This window comes from Solanum lycopersicum, chromosome 11 (genome assembly GCF_036512215.1).
Source record: "Solanum lycopersicum chromosome 11, SLM_r2.1".
Lineage (NCBI taxonomy): Eukaryota > Viridiplantae > Streptophyta > Magnoliopsida > Solanales > Solanaceae > Solanum > Solanum lycopersicum.
In genome coordinates this window covers 10,697,934-10,716,714 of record NC_090810.1, presented here as the reverse complement: position 1 = coordinate 10,716,714, position 18,781 = coordinate 10,697,934, and the positions used below count along the sequence as shown (strand labels likewise).

Sequence of the window (18,781 nt, the reverse complement as noted above, 5' to 3'; positions counted from 1 at the left end):
AATTATATATCATATACATATAAACTTCCACAATCGATAAACTACATATTGACCTTTATATAATAGTGAGTTGCACTTTTTAGTCTTGATTTATACTTCTTGCAATCTTAAATTATCATAAATTAGTGCCATTCGTCGAGAGTAAGAAACACATTAAATATTAAATTATGAATTCTTTACAAAATAAAAATAAATGTTTTCTTAATTGATATTAATACTTGTATTTCAAAATTAAAATACTTTATTACCTTATCTAAATTAAAATTTTTGAATAATATCGATAGATTATTGATTAAAAAAACTATAAAAATAATTGTGAATTATTTTCATTTTAAATTTTGTTAAAAGACAAAATAGTTACAAAAACATAAATTTTATAAATATAAAATTGATCTAAAGTTTGTACTCACTCCCTTTCGATTTATATAATTTTAATTTAACTTAACATGAAGATTTTTTTAAAAGAAAAAAAACACTTTTAAAACTCGTGGTCTAAAACAAATCATAGATGTTCATATGACTATAAATCATCTTACTAAGAATAAAATGAATATTTTAAAGTCAAAATGTTATTTAAATATATTATACTTCATTCTTTTGAAACTGACTACAAAGAAAAATATGTCAAATAAATTATTTTAAAGTAAAATTTTCATAGTGTAAAGAGTTAATTACATTATATCCCTACTTTTTACAAATTACAAAATTTTCTTAGAATTAAATAATTTCAGATAAATCAGCACACATGCGGATACATCGATCGTGATACATTGCTATTGAGAAAACTTGCAGACACATAGCTCACGGATGGATTCGAGAGGAGAGGTGTATTTGAGAGAGAATATGGATATATACGAGAGGGGAGAGATGTATTCAAGATGGAACAAAAATGTATTAAAGAGAGGATAGGAATATATGATATTAATGTGTCACGATAGGAATGTATCCGAGAAGGATTTTTTTAATTTTTTTTTAAATAGTAAAAAAAATTTAAAAACTATAATAAAATAAAACATTAATTTGGACAATTTTTTTAACTTAAAATTGACAAATAATTAATTATATTGGACCTTCAGTTATCTAGTATCATATAATAGAGTACATATGAGTCGTCTTCATTGAACCTTCCCCAACTGCTGCAACTCCGCCGCTCTGCTACCTGAAATCCGCCTACTACAATTTCCAGCGCCCAGAGCCAAATCGGTACTCCCTTTCATTCATTCATTCATTCATAAGAAATTTTAATCTAGTATTTTACATATATATATTTTTTGGTTTTTCATCCGGGGTTTACTTTGGAGTCCCATTAAATCCGGATTCGATATTCATATTCTACTTATAGCCTCACACCGAAATGCTGAGGATTTTAATAAAAGAGGGTTCCACTATTTCCATATTGAATTTCCATCAGAAGCGTACTCTTGTCAATGTAAAGCTTAAATGGGTTAAAGATAGTGTCTTGGATTCTGTAGTAGTTGGAGGTACACAACTTAAGGCCGGAACTACACTAGTTTCTATCATTGCCTCACAATCCACTTCTGGTATTCCTATTTACCATCTCCAAAGAAAGCATAGGCAGCTTGGACTCCCTCATGATTTGAAAGTCTCCACTTTCCTTAGGCGATACCCGAATATTTTTCAGGAGTTCTTTTGTTGTGATAGTGCTGGTACTCCTGTTCCGTGGTTCAAATTGACTCCTGAGACTTTAGAGTTTCATCATGAGCAAGTTGACGTTTTCCGCCAGTGCAGTGCAGATATTGTTAATAGGTTGAGAAAGCTTTTGATGATGACCAATAAGAGGATGCTTCCTCTTCAGACAATTGATCAGTTAAAATGGGATTTAGGCTTGCCGCATGATTGTGCTAGTTCATTGATTATTAAATATCCTGAGCTGTTTAGTTTGGTGGACCTTCCTGATGGTCGTGTCGGTTTGAAGCTTTTAGCATGGGATCACAAATTAGCTGTTTCCCATTTGGAGGCAAATTCTGCAAAGGAAAATGGGACCTTGACATTTCCTATTGGATTCACCAGGGGTTTTGGGTTAAAGAGAAAATGTATGAAATGGTTGGAGGAATGGCAAAAGCTGCCTTATACTTCTCCTTATGTAGATGCTTCTCATTTGGACCCAAGGACAGATGTGTCAGAGAAGAGGATAGTTGGGGTGTTTCATGAGCTTCTGCACCTCATCTTACAAAAGAAAACAGAGAGGAACAATGTGAGCAATCTTCGTAAGCCACTGGAATTGCCTCAGAAGTTCACAAAGGTCTTTGAGCGGCATCCGGGGATTTTTTACCTTTCTATGAAGGGTGACACACAGACAATCGTCCTTAGAGAGGCTTATGAGCGCAATCAACTGATTGAGAAGCATCCCCTTGTTCAGATAAGGGAGAAATTCGCGAACATGATGAAACAAGGTTTTCTAAATCGTAGTAGAGGGTTATATAAAGACACTAACCAAGGTCCAGAGGAAGAGAAATCATTGACAAGTAGTTTTGTTGGTGAGACCTGTGGAACTAGATATTACTCTGATATAGGCTCGGATTCTGGTATGTGCTTAGAACATGAAGCAAAGTAGGTAAAGGTCTTTCAAGAATGTTGAAGTCATAATCTGAGAGGTGATTGGATTGACTGTTTGGGCTTCTTAAAAACACGCGGAAGTAGTTTGGATATGCTCTTAATATACCAATAACATTAGATAGAGGTCCTTAAAGTAGTACTGTTGTAGCTAGAAGCTGAGAGGTGATTGGCTGTAACTTTGAGATTCGTATTTCTCTTCTAAATTTGCGGGGAGGTTCTTCATAAAGTTGAGGAAGTTCTACCCAATCTTTGCTTATGATCTGGTCCTTATATTAGTTAATCCAACTAAATCAAAGAAGACGGCCATTTAAATATCAAGAAGAGGGGGAATCAACTTGTGCAATCGAAAGATGAGCTTTGAGTGTGAATACTCCCTTAATGGCATCATTTCAGAGAATCACCTGTGGAGTGCCCTTTATATGTCTCAATGAGTATTATTGATGGACTTCTGTTCTGTAAGAAGTATTCAGCTGGAACTCTTGCAGCAACAGACTCTGTGGTGTCACCTAAATGTGATGGTAAGGATTGTTTACCTTTAGCGAGGAAGTTCATTTATCTTATGTTAGTGTCTAAAGGCTGGATGGAGACTTTCAGATTCTGTCAGATAGTATGCTCATGTTCTTTGAGAATCCTATAAGACAGTGTATATGATAGTTTATGTCAGTTTTATCACCAAGTTATCTCCATGATACATCATTTATTCCTTTCTCTGTTGTCAACGCGTTCTCTCTGTGACAACTGACACATCATTCATTTTTTTCATTAATTTAGATTTTCAGGTCCCATGAATGAATCTGAGCAAATGTGAAAACAAAATACCTTTTAAGATATCTCTGAAGTGGACACAGTATTTAGAATGCTTTAGACTTAAAATTGTTGTTGGCACTAAATCAGGTTATGAGGTTCTCTATTTTGTTAGAAAAAACATAGATTACCAGAAGCTGCACTAAAGCTATTTTATATATCTATAAATTACAAATTTTCTTAAGTCAGAAGCTGCACTAAAGCTCGCACATCAACTTGAATATTATTTTTGGCTGAACAACTTGGTTTTGGCATACTTTTCTCAGAGATAGAAATATCACTTCACCAAGGTCACTTTCACATTAAATGTTGTTTCAAAATCAAATGAAAGCAAGTGTATCCATATGCATTACTTGACTATATCCTATCATTACCAGAATTATCTTTATACATTTTTTGAATAAATTTTTTGTACTCATATACTTTTAGCTTTGCACCACATTCTTTATATATGATATTGAGGATTCATTTGTCTTGTGAATATTATGCCTAGATGGGACACTGACATTGAAAATAGTAGCTGTCAGTTTGTGTCAATAACCCTAAAAGGAATACAAAACTAGTGATATTTTACCTGTACAAGATAAATAAAGTCTTTCTTATGCATCTATGTATGAGCTCTATTATCAATGCTCATTTTCATTTAGATCAACTTCTTGCTAGATTGGATATGTTGATAACTAACTTCCCCTTTAGTTTAGCTTCTTCATACCTTATATGGTATTCAGGTTAGCTACTCTTCCAGTTCAGGCAAAAAATAATGTTTTTAAGCTGTCTTAGTCTGATCTGAATTGCTCTTCTTCGGCTAAGTCTTTCCATTTTCCCCTTATTGTCGGATTTTTGATCCACTTCAGATTTGAATTTTATGAATTAGCTGTCTAGTAGTTGATGATGGGAATTTATGCTCTTTGGATCTAGCTTTTAGTGATTTCTATCTGTTTGTTTTCCTTATTTTCTTTTTTTTTTTTAACTACTTGATTTATGGAGTTTCTGTACCTCCCAAAGCTAAGCAACCAATAAAAATTGTTTTACTCCTTTCTTCGCCTTCCTTTCCTCTTTTGTTGTTTACCCTTTGACCTTGCTTTGCTCGCAGGTAAACTATTGCCAGTGTTCTTTACTTGAAGTATTGTTGCCGACTCCTTTCTCACTATTCTTTCCCTTATTCTTCGTCTCTATTTTTGGGGAGATTTTTTGATTTGCTTCTGTCTGTATATGATTTCTTCTTCAGCAATCCAAGGTGAGCATAACCAGAGACAACTTCATTATCAGCTATCTCAGTAAGGTAAAACTGTATACTTCAGCTGTTGTACTTAAAGGGTCATAAACCTCAACCAATTAACCCTTCATGTGCTTACCTCTGAATGTTTTACAACAGAAAATTTGTATGAGAGTTGTTTCTCATTGTGTGTTTCATATAATAGGTTCTAAAATAAAAAGTATTTTTTATACTGCCGAGGACAGACCATACCTTATTAACGCTCTCAAAGTGAGCTTTCATAAAAAGGAGATTTTCTTATACATTAGAACTAGGAATGATTTTGTTGTTTGTTTCTGTTGTAGGACCTGGCTGCCAAGACTCAAAACAGGCTAAAGAATTTATCTGAGATGCGAAGTTCAGGTAAGGTGTATCCCATATCTTGAAAGACCCAATACATTTCTTTTGCTTCTTATAGAGAGACCTGAGTCGTACATATTCCTGAGCTTCTATACTTTTATTTGTGTTGCTTCTATTCTTTTCTGATCTGTTCTTTTTTCATAAGATGCCTTAAGTTGATCATTAATTTTACTGTACATTTGTATCGCAACATAGCCTCAGTTTTTAACGCAATAGTATGTGCTCATCATTAATTGATTAAAATGCAAATAATTTTCTGATGTGAAGTTCTTTTTCGATTATGTAGGCCCTATTTTGCCTGATGGTATGAAAGTAAAAGTGAAGACAGCGGAAAAAGGTGATGAGCCCCGAAGTCTTGTTTCAGTGGCTTCTTCAAATCAAACCAAATGGAGAAGCTTCAGTCCATCTTGGCTTCTTTGCACCATTGCTGGTACTTAATTCCGTTATTAACTCAATTTTTTTAAGCTCTTCTGTTAATTGTGTACAAAAATCATTGAAGAATTCTTTTCATAAACAACTTTTGTTGATGCACATTCCTAAACATTGTAGATACTTGTGGCCTGTTTCACATTGTTATGATTTTTTTTACAAAAAGAGAAAAAGAGGCCTCAACTTATGCACTGGAGTACATGTGTGGAGAAGATATGAAAGGAAACAACCACCTATTTTTGGAGTAAGGTGGCTTTGGAGCTTTGGGACATTTTTGGAGTTGTTCAATATTAAAGTAATGATATCAAATCTAGCCAAGTAGTTACTGTTAGGATAAGGAAATTCTTGATATCTTTATGACAAGGTTATTTCAACTGTATTGAGGTTAGTTAAAAAATACAGAAAAAGAAATAAGATGAAATAGATACAAAACTTTTAATCCGAGTCCATAGAAATTGTTGTGTTTTTTTAAGAAATTTAATCCCCTCACTGTATCCGAGGTTGCAGATTAATTTCTCCCAAGATAAAACGAATTAACCAGTTAAAGAAGTAGCGGTACCTCAAACTTCAATAACTTCAGTGAACGTAAGAATAGTAAAAAGAGCACACATACTCAGTCGATCGATAATTTTGTTTATGAGAGAAAATATATGGATAGAGGAAAAAATTTCAGTGTTTTGAAAAACGAAAATAATCTCTTATTCATAGTCACTTGCAGCAAAGGACACGTCTATTCGATAATGGTGTAAACGCGTCTGTTCAAACATGTCGTTTAAGACCGTTGTATCTTTTTGGGTAAAATAACGATTTTCTGGAAGGAACATGTCCCTTCAGGAAAAACGTTACCGTTACACGCGAATTTGAATAAATCTCGCTAAATTAAATTAATTATGTTAATTAACTAACATGCTGAATTAATTTATAATAGAACTTACATTAGTAAAAAAGAATTTAATTAATGAGATTCATGAAATAAATTTTGTCCAAAAATATTATGAACTACAACGATGCCACGAGGGGACACCTTCTTTTTAACCCTTTAAGAAGTAAATGAAGTGTTCCCGAATATAAGAACAACATTTCCTTTTTCTATCAATATGGGAAAAATGACTTTTCGTTTGCATTTTGCAAATAACTTTTTATTTTCCCTCCAAAATTGGTTCCCCACTTTTTCATTCTCTTCTCTTTTTTTCATTCACATTTTGTTAAAATCCAACGCAAAGGCAGAAACCATTGGAAGGCAGATGTATATAGATGTGTAGAACTGATGAAAATTTAGTAGGGCACTTGAGAAAATATGGTGAACAAAAGTAGTGTGAAACTTTTATGTTGACATATATTGTAGTGTTTGTACTTTTTGGAAGTTTTATGCATTTATAAAAAAAAAAAAATCATTTTGATAATATTACTATAGCTTATCCCCTTTTCTTATTGCATAGCAACAATATTTGTTGATGATAATCGATCTACATATTGGTGAAGCATTCTCCATGAACTATGATCCAAGAGAAACATTTGATTCTTTCATAAAATCTTCCAACTTCAAGAAGACATGGTCGGGGAGGGGTTATAGTAAAGGCTGCACAACACCTATTCACAAAGAAGATACCATTGTGGTGGGGTTGCTCCACTCATAATCAGAGGTCTCAGATTCGAGTTTCGGTAATAGAAAAAGTCACTCTCTAATGGGTGTTGTAGTGCACGATCCAGATTTAGTTGGAGCTCCAATACAGACTCCAAACACTGGGTGGGAAACCCAAAAAAAAATTCCATTGTAAAGTGTGTTTCTGAATGATGGAATCGGTTGAGAGAGATCGAAAAGGAGGGTGAGTGCTTTGCTGCTTCATCAGAAACAAAAAGTCATCAATTCCCCAAATTATTGAGGTTCTTGCAAACAATTGTTTTAAGCTCTTGTTTAATCATAGATTTTCAAGTTGAAATTTGAAAATTTATGTTTTCAGAAGTTATGAATTTTGAATTTAATGTTATATTTGAACTTGTATTTTACTTGGGAAAGAACTGAAGTTTGTGAGTGGAAGTCCCAGAAACTGAAAAATTGATTGAGTCATTGGGAACTTGAAAATATTTGAAGATAATAATCTGAGCAAATTTCATGATCAAATAAATATTTAAAGATAATTTTTAAAAAAAAATCTACTCCAAACACTAGCTTAGTTGGTGGAATCTTAACTTTTGAAAATGCTTTTGGGCCTAAAGTTGAGCAGAATCTGATTATAAGTTGTTATTTGCAGTTTTGATGATTTGACAAACTCAGGGACCTTGTAAAGGTACCAGGTTTCTTACTTGAGTTTTGAAGATGAAGCAAATTCAGGGACCTAGTAAAGGTACCAGGTTCCCAATGTGACTAGCCAGTTGACTGCCAGCTGGAGAAGGTACAGAAAGTGGGTGCACATTTCCCAATGGCGTCAGAAAGTCAGACCTCTCCAACCAATGGCAGAGAGTTTAAGGAAAGTCACTTGTCCATATAAAAGTCACTTTCCTAAAAATTATTCCTTAGTTTTTGCAACTTGATAAAGTATTTTCAAGAACACATGCAAAAGCTATCGAAAATCAAACAGCAGAATTATTCAAACAACAACTGAAATCTCTGGAGCATTTAGCGTAGTTGTTTAAGAATATATTCTCTTGGTCTTACATTGTAAACTATTCCTGAATCTATAAAGGAATCAGTGGGTGGTATTGGAATTCTAAGTTGTCTAGGTGGGATAGTTTAGTGGGTAGACTTACTTCTACTTAGGCTTGTCAAGCAATAGAAATTATTGCTTGAACGTGACATTAAAAACTTCTTCTCACATATGTTGTAATCGGGTTTCACTTTTGCTTGTGAAGATTAGTGAAAACGGTTGAAAATCCTGTGAGACGGGTCGTGGTTTTACTCCCTTAAGCAAGGAGGTTTCTACGTAAAATCGTTGTGTTGCTTAAACTGCATTTACTTTCTGTTCATACTTGTTAGTGTGTCAAGGGACCTGGTACATTGACTGATAAGTGAAGGCATATATTCTATCATAAGTTTTTCGAGTCTTTGGGAACTTGAGAATATTTGAAGATCATAATTTGATCAAAGTCTTTAATGGTCGAGTATTTTATGGTTAATATTATTTGAAAGATATGATGGATCATGTATGACTTGTTATATCGAGGTTGCTCATGTTTATTATGCATATCAATTTAGGATGAGGACTTGAAGTTCGGGCTATATTATACTTGTGATTATAATTTATAGTTACTCGGTAAAGTTGATGATCGGGGGTATGGTGCATAGCTTAAATATTGGGACTGGTTATGGCTGTTCACTATTTAAAACATATCTCATAAGGGGGATTTGACTTCAGATGGTTTAATAAGAAGCTTGCAAGTGAACTACTAAAATTGGTCAATGGCCAAGGTGATGCATGAGAACTTGAGGGAGAATAGTAGGTTGGTTGAGCTAGTAGCGGTATTATATTAAGGAAATCTCTATATGATAGAAGGATTAAGTTATGATATGATATGAGGCTGAAATGACCTAGATGGTGGAGTTGACAGCGAAAGGAGGTGAGGTGACTTGACATAGAGTATATGAGTTTCAAGGTAACAATATCTGTAGCGAGAGTGGCAAATTGGTGGATCAGGGCCCTAATTTTATATTCAAGTTGCATGTTTCTTTGACTATTTGCAATTTTTCATGATATTATGTGTTTGGCTCAGGTCGACCAGTGATATTAACTAGTACATGTTGTTTGTATTGATACTACTTTTGCTATGTCACTTGATTTAGTCTGGTTATAGAATGCAATGACGTTTCATAGGTGACGACGATAATGATATCTGACAGTTTCTACTTCTCTTTCCTTATGGTGGGAGATGTGTCTTATTCTTTCATAAATTGTACTTTTTAGAAGCTCTTGTACCTAGTTCCTAAGGAGGAATTCATGTACTTTTCCAAAATTGTGTATTTCATCAAGCTTGGCAAATGATTTTCATAACTAAATGAGTTAATATATTGCAAAGTTGTTTATTTCCACATTTTCAATTTAAAATTGGGTGATAAAGATTCACCTATCTAGGTGTTAGAAAAAGTGTCTGCATGAGCCAGTGAGTTTGGATCGTAACAATAATCATGAGGAGAATAGATGGAAAGTGAGAAGGATGATACAACGTGACCAAGAAATTTGGTAAAGTTATTCGAGTTCAAGCAAGAGTTTATTATCAACCTGGTCCAGTCTCTTCCAATTATGTGGTCTTACGATTCTTTCTGCTTTTTCGTACATTTTTTTCAAAACCTTTGATTTTTATTTGTATTTTGATGCTTTATTTCTAATTTTTCTATATGAAAATAAATGCATTTTCTATCTGTTATTTTAAACAGAAAATATATTTGGCAAGATAACTTTTTGGCACGAATTGGAATGAACAGTTAATTTCAGGTAAAGTTCTAATTTCGCTGTAAAGTTAAGGGTGATTATGTAAATTCATTTATTTCCTTTACCCAAAGTACCCTCCAAAGTAAAACCACTATGAATACTATTAAAATCACTACTTTTTGAAATTGAAACCACTTCTGAATATTCAACCTATACTCATTCTTTTCAGTTCACACTACCCAAGAAATTTATATCTAATGTTATACAGTTATAATCTATTGTGATTTAATGTTTTATATTTCTATAGTTTACTCTTTCTATTTGTATCAATTTTGTGGTCTTTATACGTTCTTTATTTGTAAAAGCTTTTTTTTTTCGTTCGTAATTGTCATTTGGAATAATAAATCAACAACAAATCTAAATTGAGTAAACTATATTTGGACATTACTTTTGGTCCTTATCAATTTTTTCATCATTCACAACAACCCTTTATTTCTATTGTCAAGTACGTGTATGTATCAAATTCAAAATTTTCAATCTTCTGTGTATTCAAATTGGCAAGAATGTACAAATTTGACTAATAGACGTAGCGGTAGTTTATTATTAAGTGCATGTGGATGAGAGGAAATTGTTATCTAACGAACAATATATAATTATGTTAACAATGTTTTTTATGGGTTTTGTTTTTGGAAAAACAACGACGGATTAATTTGCTAAGATGATTTTGTGATGTTAATTTCATTTAGGATTTTATGTATATTGGCATTGAGCTGTTTTTTGTGTAGGTCCTTTGGTTTGGGCCTTTTTTCGATCCGTCTCTATATTGTGTATTGGGCCTGTCAACCTAATTAATACTATTAAGGGAAAATTTTTCAAAATGTCAATATTTTAGCATTTAAGAGGACTCATTAACAATAATTTCAATATTTAGTAAAAATGTCATTTTAGTTTGTTATGTATCTTATTTATGTTTTTATTATTTATTTTTATTTAAAGAATATAATTATTTAATAACAAAAAAGAGAAAATTAAGGGGGGAATATTTCAAAAAAAGGCAAGCATCCTTAATTTTCTCATCAGTTACATTTTCAAATAAAATTTAAATTTTGTTTTTTTTTCTCCAGAATTTTTACCTTTTTAAAATTATATTCATTCCACAATATATTCTATTTATATTTATTATAGTTTTTTATTAGTTTGTATTCATTCAATAGATATGCCGAATTTATCTATATAGTCATTTAAGAAATATATTTGTATTTTCATATATTTTTTCCCTACATAGTTATATTTTTCTTCAAAAATCCTGTATGTATTCATTTCAATATGTATTTTATTTGTATTTCTATTTATTCTATTTTTTATTTAGAATTTTGTATAATAATATATAAAATAAAAAAATTAGTATGATGAAAAAGTGAATGAAATATAAAATTGAAAAGAAATAATTGAATATTTGGTGTACTCATTCTCAAATAAAATACATAACTAGTTGACATACCTTTAGAATAAATACAAATTAGAAAAAAATGTCAAATTCAGTTGACATACCTTTATTAGTTTGTATTCGTTCCAATATGTATGTCAAATAAAATGTAGCTATTTAAGAAATACATTTGTATTCATATATATTTTTCACTACGTATTTATTTTTCTTTTCAAAATCTTGTTTCCTTTTCTAAGTCGTATTCATTCCAATATGTCTATCATTTGTATTTGTATTCGAATACAAATAAACTAATAGAAAGTTGTTCTTCTTATAATTAAAATACATAACTAGTTGACAAACATTTGGATGAATACAAATTAGGGATAAATACAAGATTCATAAACCATGCAACATGAAATTTTTAATAAATACAAATATTGATAGTATACATAGTGATTTGAATACAAATTAAGAAAGCATACAAAATTCTAAAAAAGAACTATAAATACAAAAGAAACTAATAGAAAATTGTTCGACAACTATCCGATCTTCGTCGTCTTTTACAAGATCATCACTAGTAGACAAAGATTCTACATTTGCGTTCTGAATTTGAGGAAAGTTTTGCACACCAATGAGTCTTGTAAATGTTCTTACCCTCTTTCTTCCCTCATTTTAGCAGCGGATCATACATTATACACTATTTGTTAAGTAATAAATAAATTAAAGGATGAAAAATCACCAGAAATTGGTTGATTAAGATGAATACCTCTAGTAAGCCTCTTGGATTCAGCCATTGGAGAGTAAATCATAACGGAAATTGAAAAATACAAACAACATTTTTTTAAGATTTAAACAAAAATAAAATTAGAAAAGAAATCTGAAAATAGGATAAAAATTAGAGATATCTTAATCAAAGGGATTCTTGTTGATTCAATTTTGGATTAAAAAACAACCAAAATATATGGCAAAAAAATATTTGCAACTTGAATGTTGGAGGAAAATCAGAAAACATAACCATGAGAGAGAAAAATAATTAAATGGGAGAGAGAATTAACAATTTGAAAAGATAAACATGAGAGAGTGATTTTTTTTTTTAAAAAAAGATTTATAGAATTAATTGAAAAAGAGAGATAAAATAGGAAGAAAATTGGGAAACATAATTTTTTTAAAATAATGACATTTTTGATATTATTGCTAATATTTATAAAGTAAGGATATTTTTACTAAATATGTTATTTATTTTGACTAGTTTACTAATTTTTCCTACTATTAATTTAAAATAAGGAAAATTGTATATAATAGCAAACTAATAACCTAAAATAAATGGAGTAGCTAGGGTTTGATTTAATTGTGCTCCATAGCAAATGTTAGCCAAAATTTGTCAGGCGTCTATCTCCCAGAAATCTCGCTCACCACTCTCCCATTCTCGCTCGCCACTCTCCCTCTGCTCGCCTCTCTCGCTTTATACACAGAAGTGTATAATTTTGTTTCTGTTTTGTATAAAGTGAGAGAAAATTGTATATTTATCTTCGTGTTATACACTTAATTATACAATTTACAAACATTTTAATTCAATTCAATTGTAGACAAATGCAAATTTTATACAAATATTGCAGAGAAAAAGGCCAACGAATTATACAATTGCGAATTATACAATTGTAGTGAAATACAATTTTCTCTAGCTTTATACAACAGAAGTGTATATATTGTGTTTCTGTTTTTGTATAAAGCAAGAGAAAAACAAATATCTTCTTGATATACACTTATAATTATGCAATATACATACATTTTAATTCGATTCAATTGTATACAAAACAATTTTTATAAAAATATTGCAGCGAAATAGGCAGTGAATTATACAATTGTGCATTATACAATTGCAGTGAAATAGGATAGCGAATTATACAATTTAGGCCAGCGAATTATACAGTTTTATGTTTGCTATGAAGCGCAATTATGCAAACTTTGCTATAGCATACAAATATGAAATTTTTGTTTGCTATATGTGAAAGTTGCCCTTTAAAATAATTAAAAATAAATAAATAATATGTTGTTCGTGATTATAAACGAATGTTATTGCAGTGCGAAAAGGTAAAGCTTAAACAAATGGTCCATATGTGACGAGTTCGAGGCTAGGCTATTAGTACCCCAATTTAGTTCTTTGTTTTAAAATAACTTTGTAGTTTTGACGTTTTAGATAATTTAACTTTTTTATGTTTTTGTAAAGAAAATTTCAAAAGTTTTTATTTGAAACCTTTTTACAAGAATTGATGATTCTTCATTAGTACAAGTCGAATCATTATAATGAAAATTAATGGAAAGGATATGCTCCTTCACAAATATAAGTCAATTGAATGTGGTGATTATATGCATGATCAAGTGATAATTGTGTAATACAATTAGTTATGGTACATGTAACATTTGATCAATCTATTATCACATCTTAGGGGTATTGGACTATATTTATTATTTATAACGTCTCATTTTAAATTTTTTCGTGATATTCATTAAATAACTGATATGAAAGAGACTAAATACATTTCCATCGTAATTATGAATGAATGCTATTGCAGCGGGAATGGTTAAAGCTTAAACGAATAATATATAGGTCACGAATTTGAATCTAGGCTAAGTTTCAATTTTAGGTATTTTTTTTAAAAAAGACTCTTTGAAACTTTTAGGATTTAAATAATTTATAAATTTATATATTTTTTTGTAAGTAAGATTGTAAAAGTTTATATTTGGATTGTTTTCACAAATACTGAATTTTTTTCATTATTATAAGTCGAATCATTATGATGAAAATAAATGTAAAGAATATAGAATAAATATGAGTTATGCTCCCGCATAAATACAAGTTAATTGAATGCGATTACGTATGCATAGTCAAGTTATAATTGAGTAATATAATCAGTTATGGTACATCTCAACATTTGATCAATTTATCCTCACATTTTAGGGGTTATTAGACTATATTTATTAATAATATCTCATTGTAAACTGTAACGACCTGTTTAGTCGTTTTGAGCAGCAGATTTTATTTCTGGAAAAACAGGCTGAGGCGACGAACCCAACGACGGACCGTCATGGGCACGACGGACCGTCGCAGGGTCTCATTTCCAAACACTTAGAAAATCTGAAATTGGGTACTGAAAATCGACTCTCTGAACTTCGTGACGGAGTGGCAGGACGGACCGTCACAGGCCATTCACCCAAAAAATCAAGTTTCTGAACTATGCGACGGACAGCAGGACGGACCGTCGCAGGCGCGACGGCCCGTCACAACTGGCGTAATCCCAGTTGGAGTCGGATTTCTGGTTAAGTTTTAAAGGGGCGTTTGGACTATTCCTGCTATAATTATATATTTCGGGGGTTTATATTAATAACTCAAATTCTTGGGGGTTAAAAGAGGTAACCTTAAGTTAATTAGTGGGGTATTATTGCCATCTTTTATTCTTAATTATATACTAATTAGGGTAAAAGAAAGAGGGTTTGAATAAGAAAAATAGAAAGAACAAAGAGAGAGAACCGATCGAGAGAAGAGGAAAGCACCAAGCTTTGAGGATTAACTTGCTTGATTTCAATTCTCCGGTGGAGGTAGGTTATGGTTTTCATACTATTCGTAGTAAACTCTTAATAGCGAATGATATGTGTTATTAGTATTGTAAACCTTCTATATGCTTAATTGTATGCTTGCATGAATGATGTGATTATGTAATTGTGAATAAATATGCATGATGAAGCTATTGAATCTCAAATCTTGAAAAGAAACCCTAATATACTTTGTTAATGATGATGCCTTGATATAAAAGAAGGCTTGATGAACGAAAGTGGTGAGATTAGGGGATCGGGTGCCACGTTCCGGTACCAGGATAGAATATGGATCGGGTGTCACGTTCCGACACCAGGATAGAATAAGGATCGGGTGCCACGTTCTGGTACCAAGATAGAATATGGATCGAGTGTCACGCTCCGACACCAGGATAGAATATGGATCGGGTGCCACGTTCCGGTACCAGGATAGAATATGGATCGGGTGTCACGTTCCGACACCAGGATAGAATATGGATCGGGTGCCACGTTCCGGTACCAGGATAGTATATGAGGATCGGAGTGTCACGTTCCGACACCAGGATAGAATATGGATCGGGTGCCACGTTCCGGTACCAAGATAGAATGAGGATCGGAGTGTCACGTTTCGACACCAGGATAGTATATTGAGGAGCGGAGTGTCACGTACCGACACGAGGGGAATAAAGATAATGAATCTTGAAATATGTTAATATATCCAATCTAATGAACTAAATTCCCAAATGAGTATGATGAGGAGGTGTGAGTCTTCATTGATGTGCTTGGTGTTGTAACCAAGGGTTATGGTAACTGTAAATGCTGCGTGCTAAGGATATTAGTTGATTTTATGATATTGCTTAATACATACTGTTTTTTATTTTGAGTTGGCCGATGATATCTACTCAGTACCCGTGTTTTGTACTGACCCCTACTTTTATTCTTTTCTTCTTGTTTATTTGTGGAGTGCAGCAAACGTGCCGTCATCTTCGACTCAACAGTAACTCAAGCCAGTCTTACTACATCGGAAATTCAGGATGAGCTAATGCTTCTAGCTTGGACTGGATCTTCTTCCTCAAGTATTGATGCCTTGAACTTCCGGCATGGACTAGCTTCTTATATGTTTTTAGCTTTTAGAATACTCTTAGTTTAGTCGTTTGATCATAGATGTTCTTGTGATGATGACTTCCAGATTTTGGGAATAATAATAGTTATTGATTTTATTAATGAGTTTAAGTCTTCCGCATTACTTTATGTTGATATTACCTTGAAATGTTAAGGTTTAGATTGGTTAGTTCGCTCACATAGGAGGGTAAGTGTGGGTGCCAGTCGCGGCCCGGATTTGGGTCGTGACAAACTTGGTATCAGAGCATTAGGTTCGTTGGTCTCATCACACAAGAACGAGTCTAGTAGAGTCTTAAGGAACGGTAGGGGGACGCCTTTACTTTTCCTTGAGAGGCTATAAGACTTCTGGAAAATTTCACTCTCTCATTCTTTCTTTCGTGCTACTACTTGAGTCCAATTGGTATCTAGGCGATACGAATTGGTATCTGACCATCTTCACTCTCTTTCGCAGATGGTTAGAACTAGAGCAACGACTACGCCAACACCAACACCGGCCAGACAAGAAACAACTGAGCTAGCCACTGGGGCTGTGGCTCGAGGAAGAACAGCGGCAAGGGGCCGTGGTAGAGGTCGTGGGAGGACGTCCTCTAGGGGAAGAGGACGAGCGCCTAGCCCATCTGATACTAGGGCAGTGACTCCTCCACCGACTGAGGAAGTAATAAGAGAAGGGGAGGATGGGGAAACTGAACAAGTGCAGAATGAGGGATTGCCACCCCAACCTACCCCAGAGATGATCAATCAGGTTCTGGCTTATCTTAGCGGGTTATCTGATCAGGGCCAGACACCCCCAGTGTTTTCTGCACCAGCACCTCAGGCTCCGGAGGTACAACATGTGGCTACTATGGCTCCCCGCATGGATGTTCCATTGGAAATAGGCACGTTTCCACGTCTGACTACTGGGCCTATAATGACAAATGATCAGCATGAACTTTTCAGTAAGTTCTTGAAATTGAAACCTCCAGTTTTCAAGGGTGCGGAATCTGAGGATGCTTACGATTTTCTGGTTGACTGTCATGAGCTACTACACAAGATGGGTATAGTAGAACGGTTTGGTGTTGAGTTCGTGAGTTATCAGTTTCAAGGGAACGCCAAAATGTGGTTGCGGTCACATATTGAGTGTCAACCAACAGAGGCACCACCTATGACTTGGGCCTCATTCTCTAGCTTGTTTATGGATAAGTATATCCCCCGAACTTTGAGGGATAGGAAAAGGGACGAGTTCTTGAGCCTAGAGCAAGGTAGGATGTCGGTCAATGCATATGAGGTTTAAGTTTCGTGCATTATCCCGGTATGCCACCCAACTGTGTTTCAGTCCACAAGAGCGAATTCGCCGGTTTGTGAAGGGGTTGAGGTCAGAATTGCGGATTTCGGCCTTACAGATAGCGGCAACGGCAAAATCCTTCCAAGAGGTGGTAGACTTTGTGATAGAAGTGGAAGGAGTGAAGCCAGACGACTTCACCCCGACATCGACATCAAAAAGGTTTCGAAAGGGAGGTGAGTTTAATGGTGCTTACACTAGAGGACAGGGTTCGGGAAGTTACTCAGTCCGACCAATTCAGTCTTCACTACAGACTGTAGTTGGGGGTCCACCTCCGACCGGTCAACACTTCTCTGAGAGACCTATGCTTGAAACCAGAGAGTGTTATGGATGTGGGGAGATCGGACACATTAAGAGGTATTGTCCAAAACAGAGTTACAGACCTCCAACTGTTAGAGGTAGAGGTGGTTATGGAAGAGGTCGTCATTCTGGAGGACGCGGTGGTCGAAGTAATGGTGGTCACCAAAACGGTCGGGGTGATGGGCAAACTGGAGCCACTACATCACAACATGGTAGGGGCAACGGACAAACAAACGAAAGGGCCCATTGTTACGCTTTCCCTGGGCGGTCTGAAGTGGAGGCATCTGATGTTGTCATCACAGGTAATCTTCTGGTTTGTGATTGCATGGCCTATGTATTGTTTGATCCCGGATCCATATTTTCTTATGTATCTTCCTCATTTGCTAATGGTCTAAATTTACATTGTGAATTACTTGATATGCCTATTCGTGTTTCTACTCCGGTGGGTGAGTCTGTGGTAGTTGAAAAGGTGTATAGGTCTTGTTTGGTGAACTTTGTGGGGAGCAACACTTATGTAGATTTGGTTATCTTAGAAATGGATGATTTTGATGTAATTCTGGGTATGACTTGGCTTTCTCCGCAATTGCGATCTTGGATTGTAATGCTAAAACGGTGACGTTAGCCAAGCCTGGGACAGATCCGTTAGTGTGGGAGGGTGACTACACTTCCGATCCGATGCGTATCATCTCCTTTCTTCGTGCTAAGAAAATGGTTAGTAAAGGGTGTTTAGCTTTCTTGGCACATCTCAAGGATGACACTACCCAAGTACCCTCGATTGAGTCGGTTTCGGTGGTTTGTGAGTTTCTGGATGTGTTCCCTGCAGATCTTCCTGGTATGCCACCAGATAGGGATATTGATTTTTGTATTGACCTTGAACCGGGTACTCGCCCCATTTCGATACCCCCTTATAGAATGGCTCCCGCGGAGTTAAGAGAGTTAAAAGCCCAACTTCAAGAGTTGTTAAACAAAGGCTTTATTAGACCAAGTGCATCTCCTTGTGGTGCTCCGGTTTTGTTTGTAAGGAAGAAGGATGGGAGTTTTCGAATGTGTATAGACTACAGACAACTAAACAAGGTAACCATAAAGAACAAGTATCCTCTTCCCCGCATTGATGACTTGTTCGATCAGTTACAAGGTGCTTGTGTCTTCTCTAAGATTGACTTGAGATCCGGTTATCATCAATTGAAAATACGGGCAACGGATGTGCCAAAGACTGCTTTTCGAACGAGGTATGGGCATTACAAATTTGTAGT

General features: G+C 34.3%; 2 protein-coding genes across 4 annotated transcripts; both read left to right on the top strand.

Moving 5' to 3' along the window:
* The first annotated feature begins 1,354 nt into the window (after nucleotides 1-1,354).
* On the top strand, nucleotides 1,355-2,575 carry LOC138337007 (protein WHAT'S THIS FACTOR 9, mitochondrial). The gene has a single exon (XM_069291277.1). It carries the CDS (start codon nucleotides 1,355-1,357, stop codon nucleotides 2,573-2,575), a length of 1,221 nt encoding a protein of 406 aa, XP_069147378.1.
* Nucleotides 2,576-2,954: 379 nt separating this feature from the next.
* On the top strand, nucleotides 2,955-5,880 carry LOC104644308 (uncharacterized). Of its 3 annotated transcripts, XM_069291278.1 has the most exons (6): nucleotides 2,960-3,095; nucleotides 4,475-4,504; nucleotides 4,610-4,663; nucleotides 4,942-4,999; nucleotides 5,283-5,426; nucleotides 5,546-5,880. In XM_069291278.1, the coding sequence occupies exons 1-6, from the start codon at nucleotides 3,018-3,020 to the stop codon at nucleotides 5,671-5,673; spliced, it is 492 nt and encodes a 163-aa protein (XP_069147379.1). In that variant the 5' UTR covers nucleotides 2,960-3,017; the 3' UTR covers nucleotides 5,674-5,880. The 3 variants fall into 3 exon arrangements, with proteins under 3 accessions (XP_069147381.1, XP_069147380.1, XP_069147379.1); XM_069291279.1 differs by lacking the exon at nucleotides 4,475-4,504 and having other exon boundaries at nucleotides 2,956-3,095; XM_069291280.1 differs by lacking the exons at nucleotides 4,475-4,504; nucleotides 4,610-4,663 and having other exon boundaries at nucleotides 2,955-3,095.
* The last annotated feature ends 12,901 nt before the right edge of the window (nucleotides 5,881-18,781 follow it).

Excerpts from the sequence above, each read along its gene's own strand:
- LOC138337007 (XM_069291277.1), top strand. The coding sequence starts at position 1,355 with ATGCTGAGGATTTTAATAAAAGAGGGTTCCACTATTTCCATATTGAAT.
- LOC104644308 (XM_069291278.1), top strand. The coding sequence starts at position 3,018 with ATGGACTTCTGTTCTGTAAGAAGTATTCAGCTGGAACTCTTGCAGCAA. Across the intron at positions 3,096-4,474 it reads GGTGTCACCTAAATGTGATG|GTAAACTATTGCCAGTGTTC; the intron begins GTAAGGATTGTT and ends CTTTGCTCGCAG. Across the intron at positions 5,427-5,545 it reads GCTTCTTTGCACCATTGCTG|ATACTTGTGGCCTGTTTCAC; the intron begins GTACTTAATTCC and ends TAAACATTGTAG.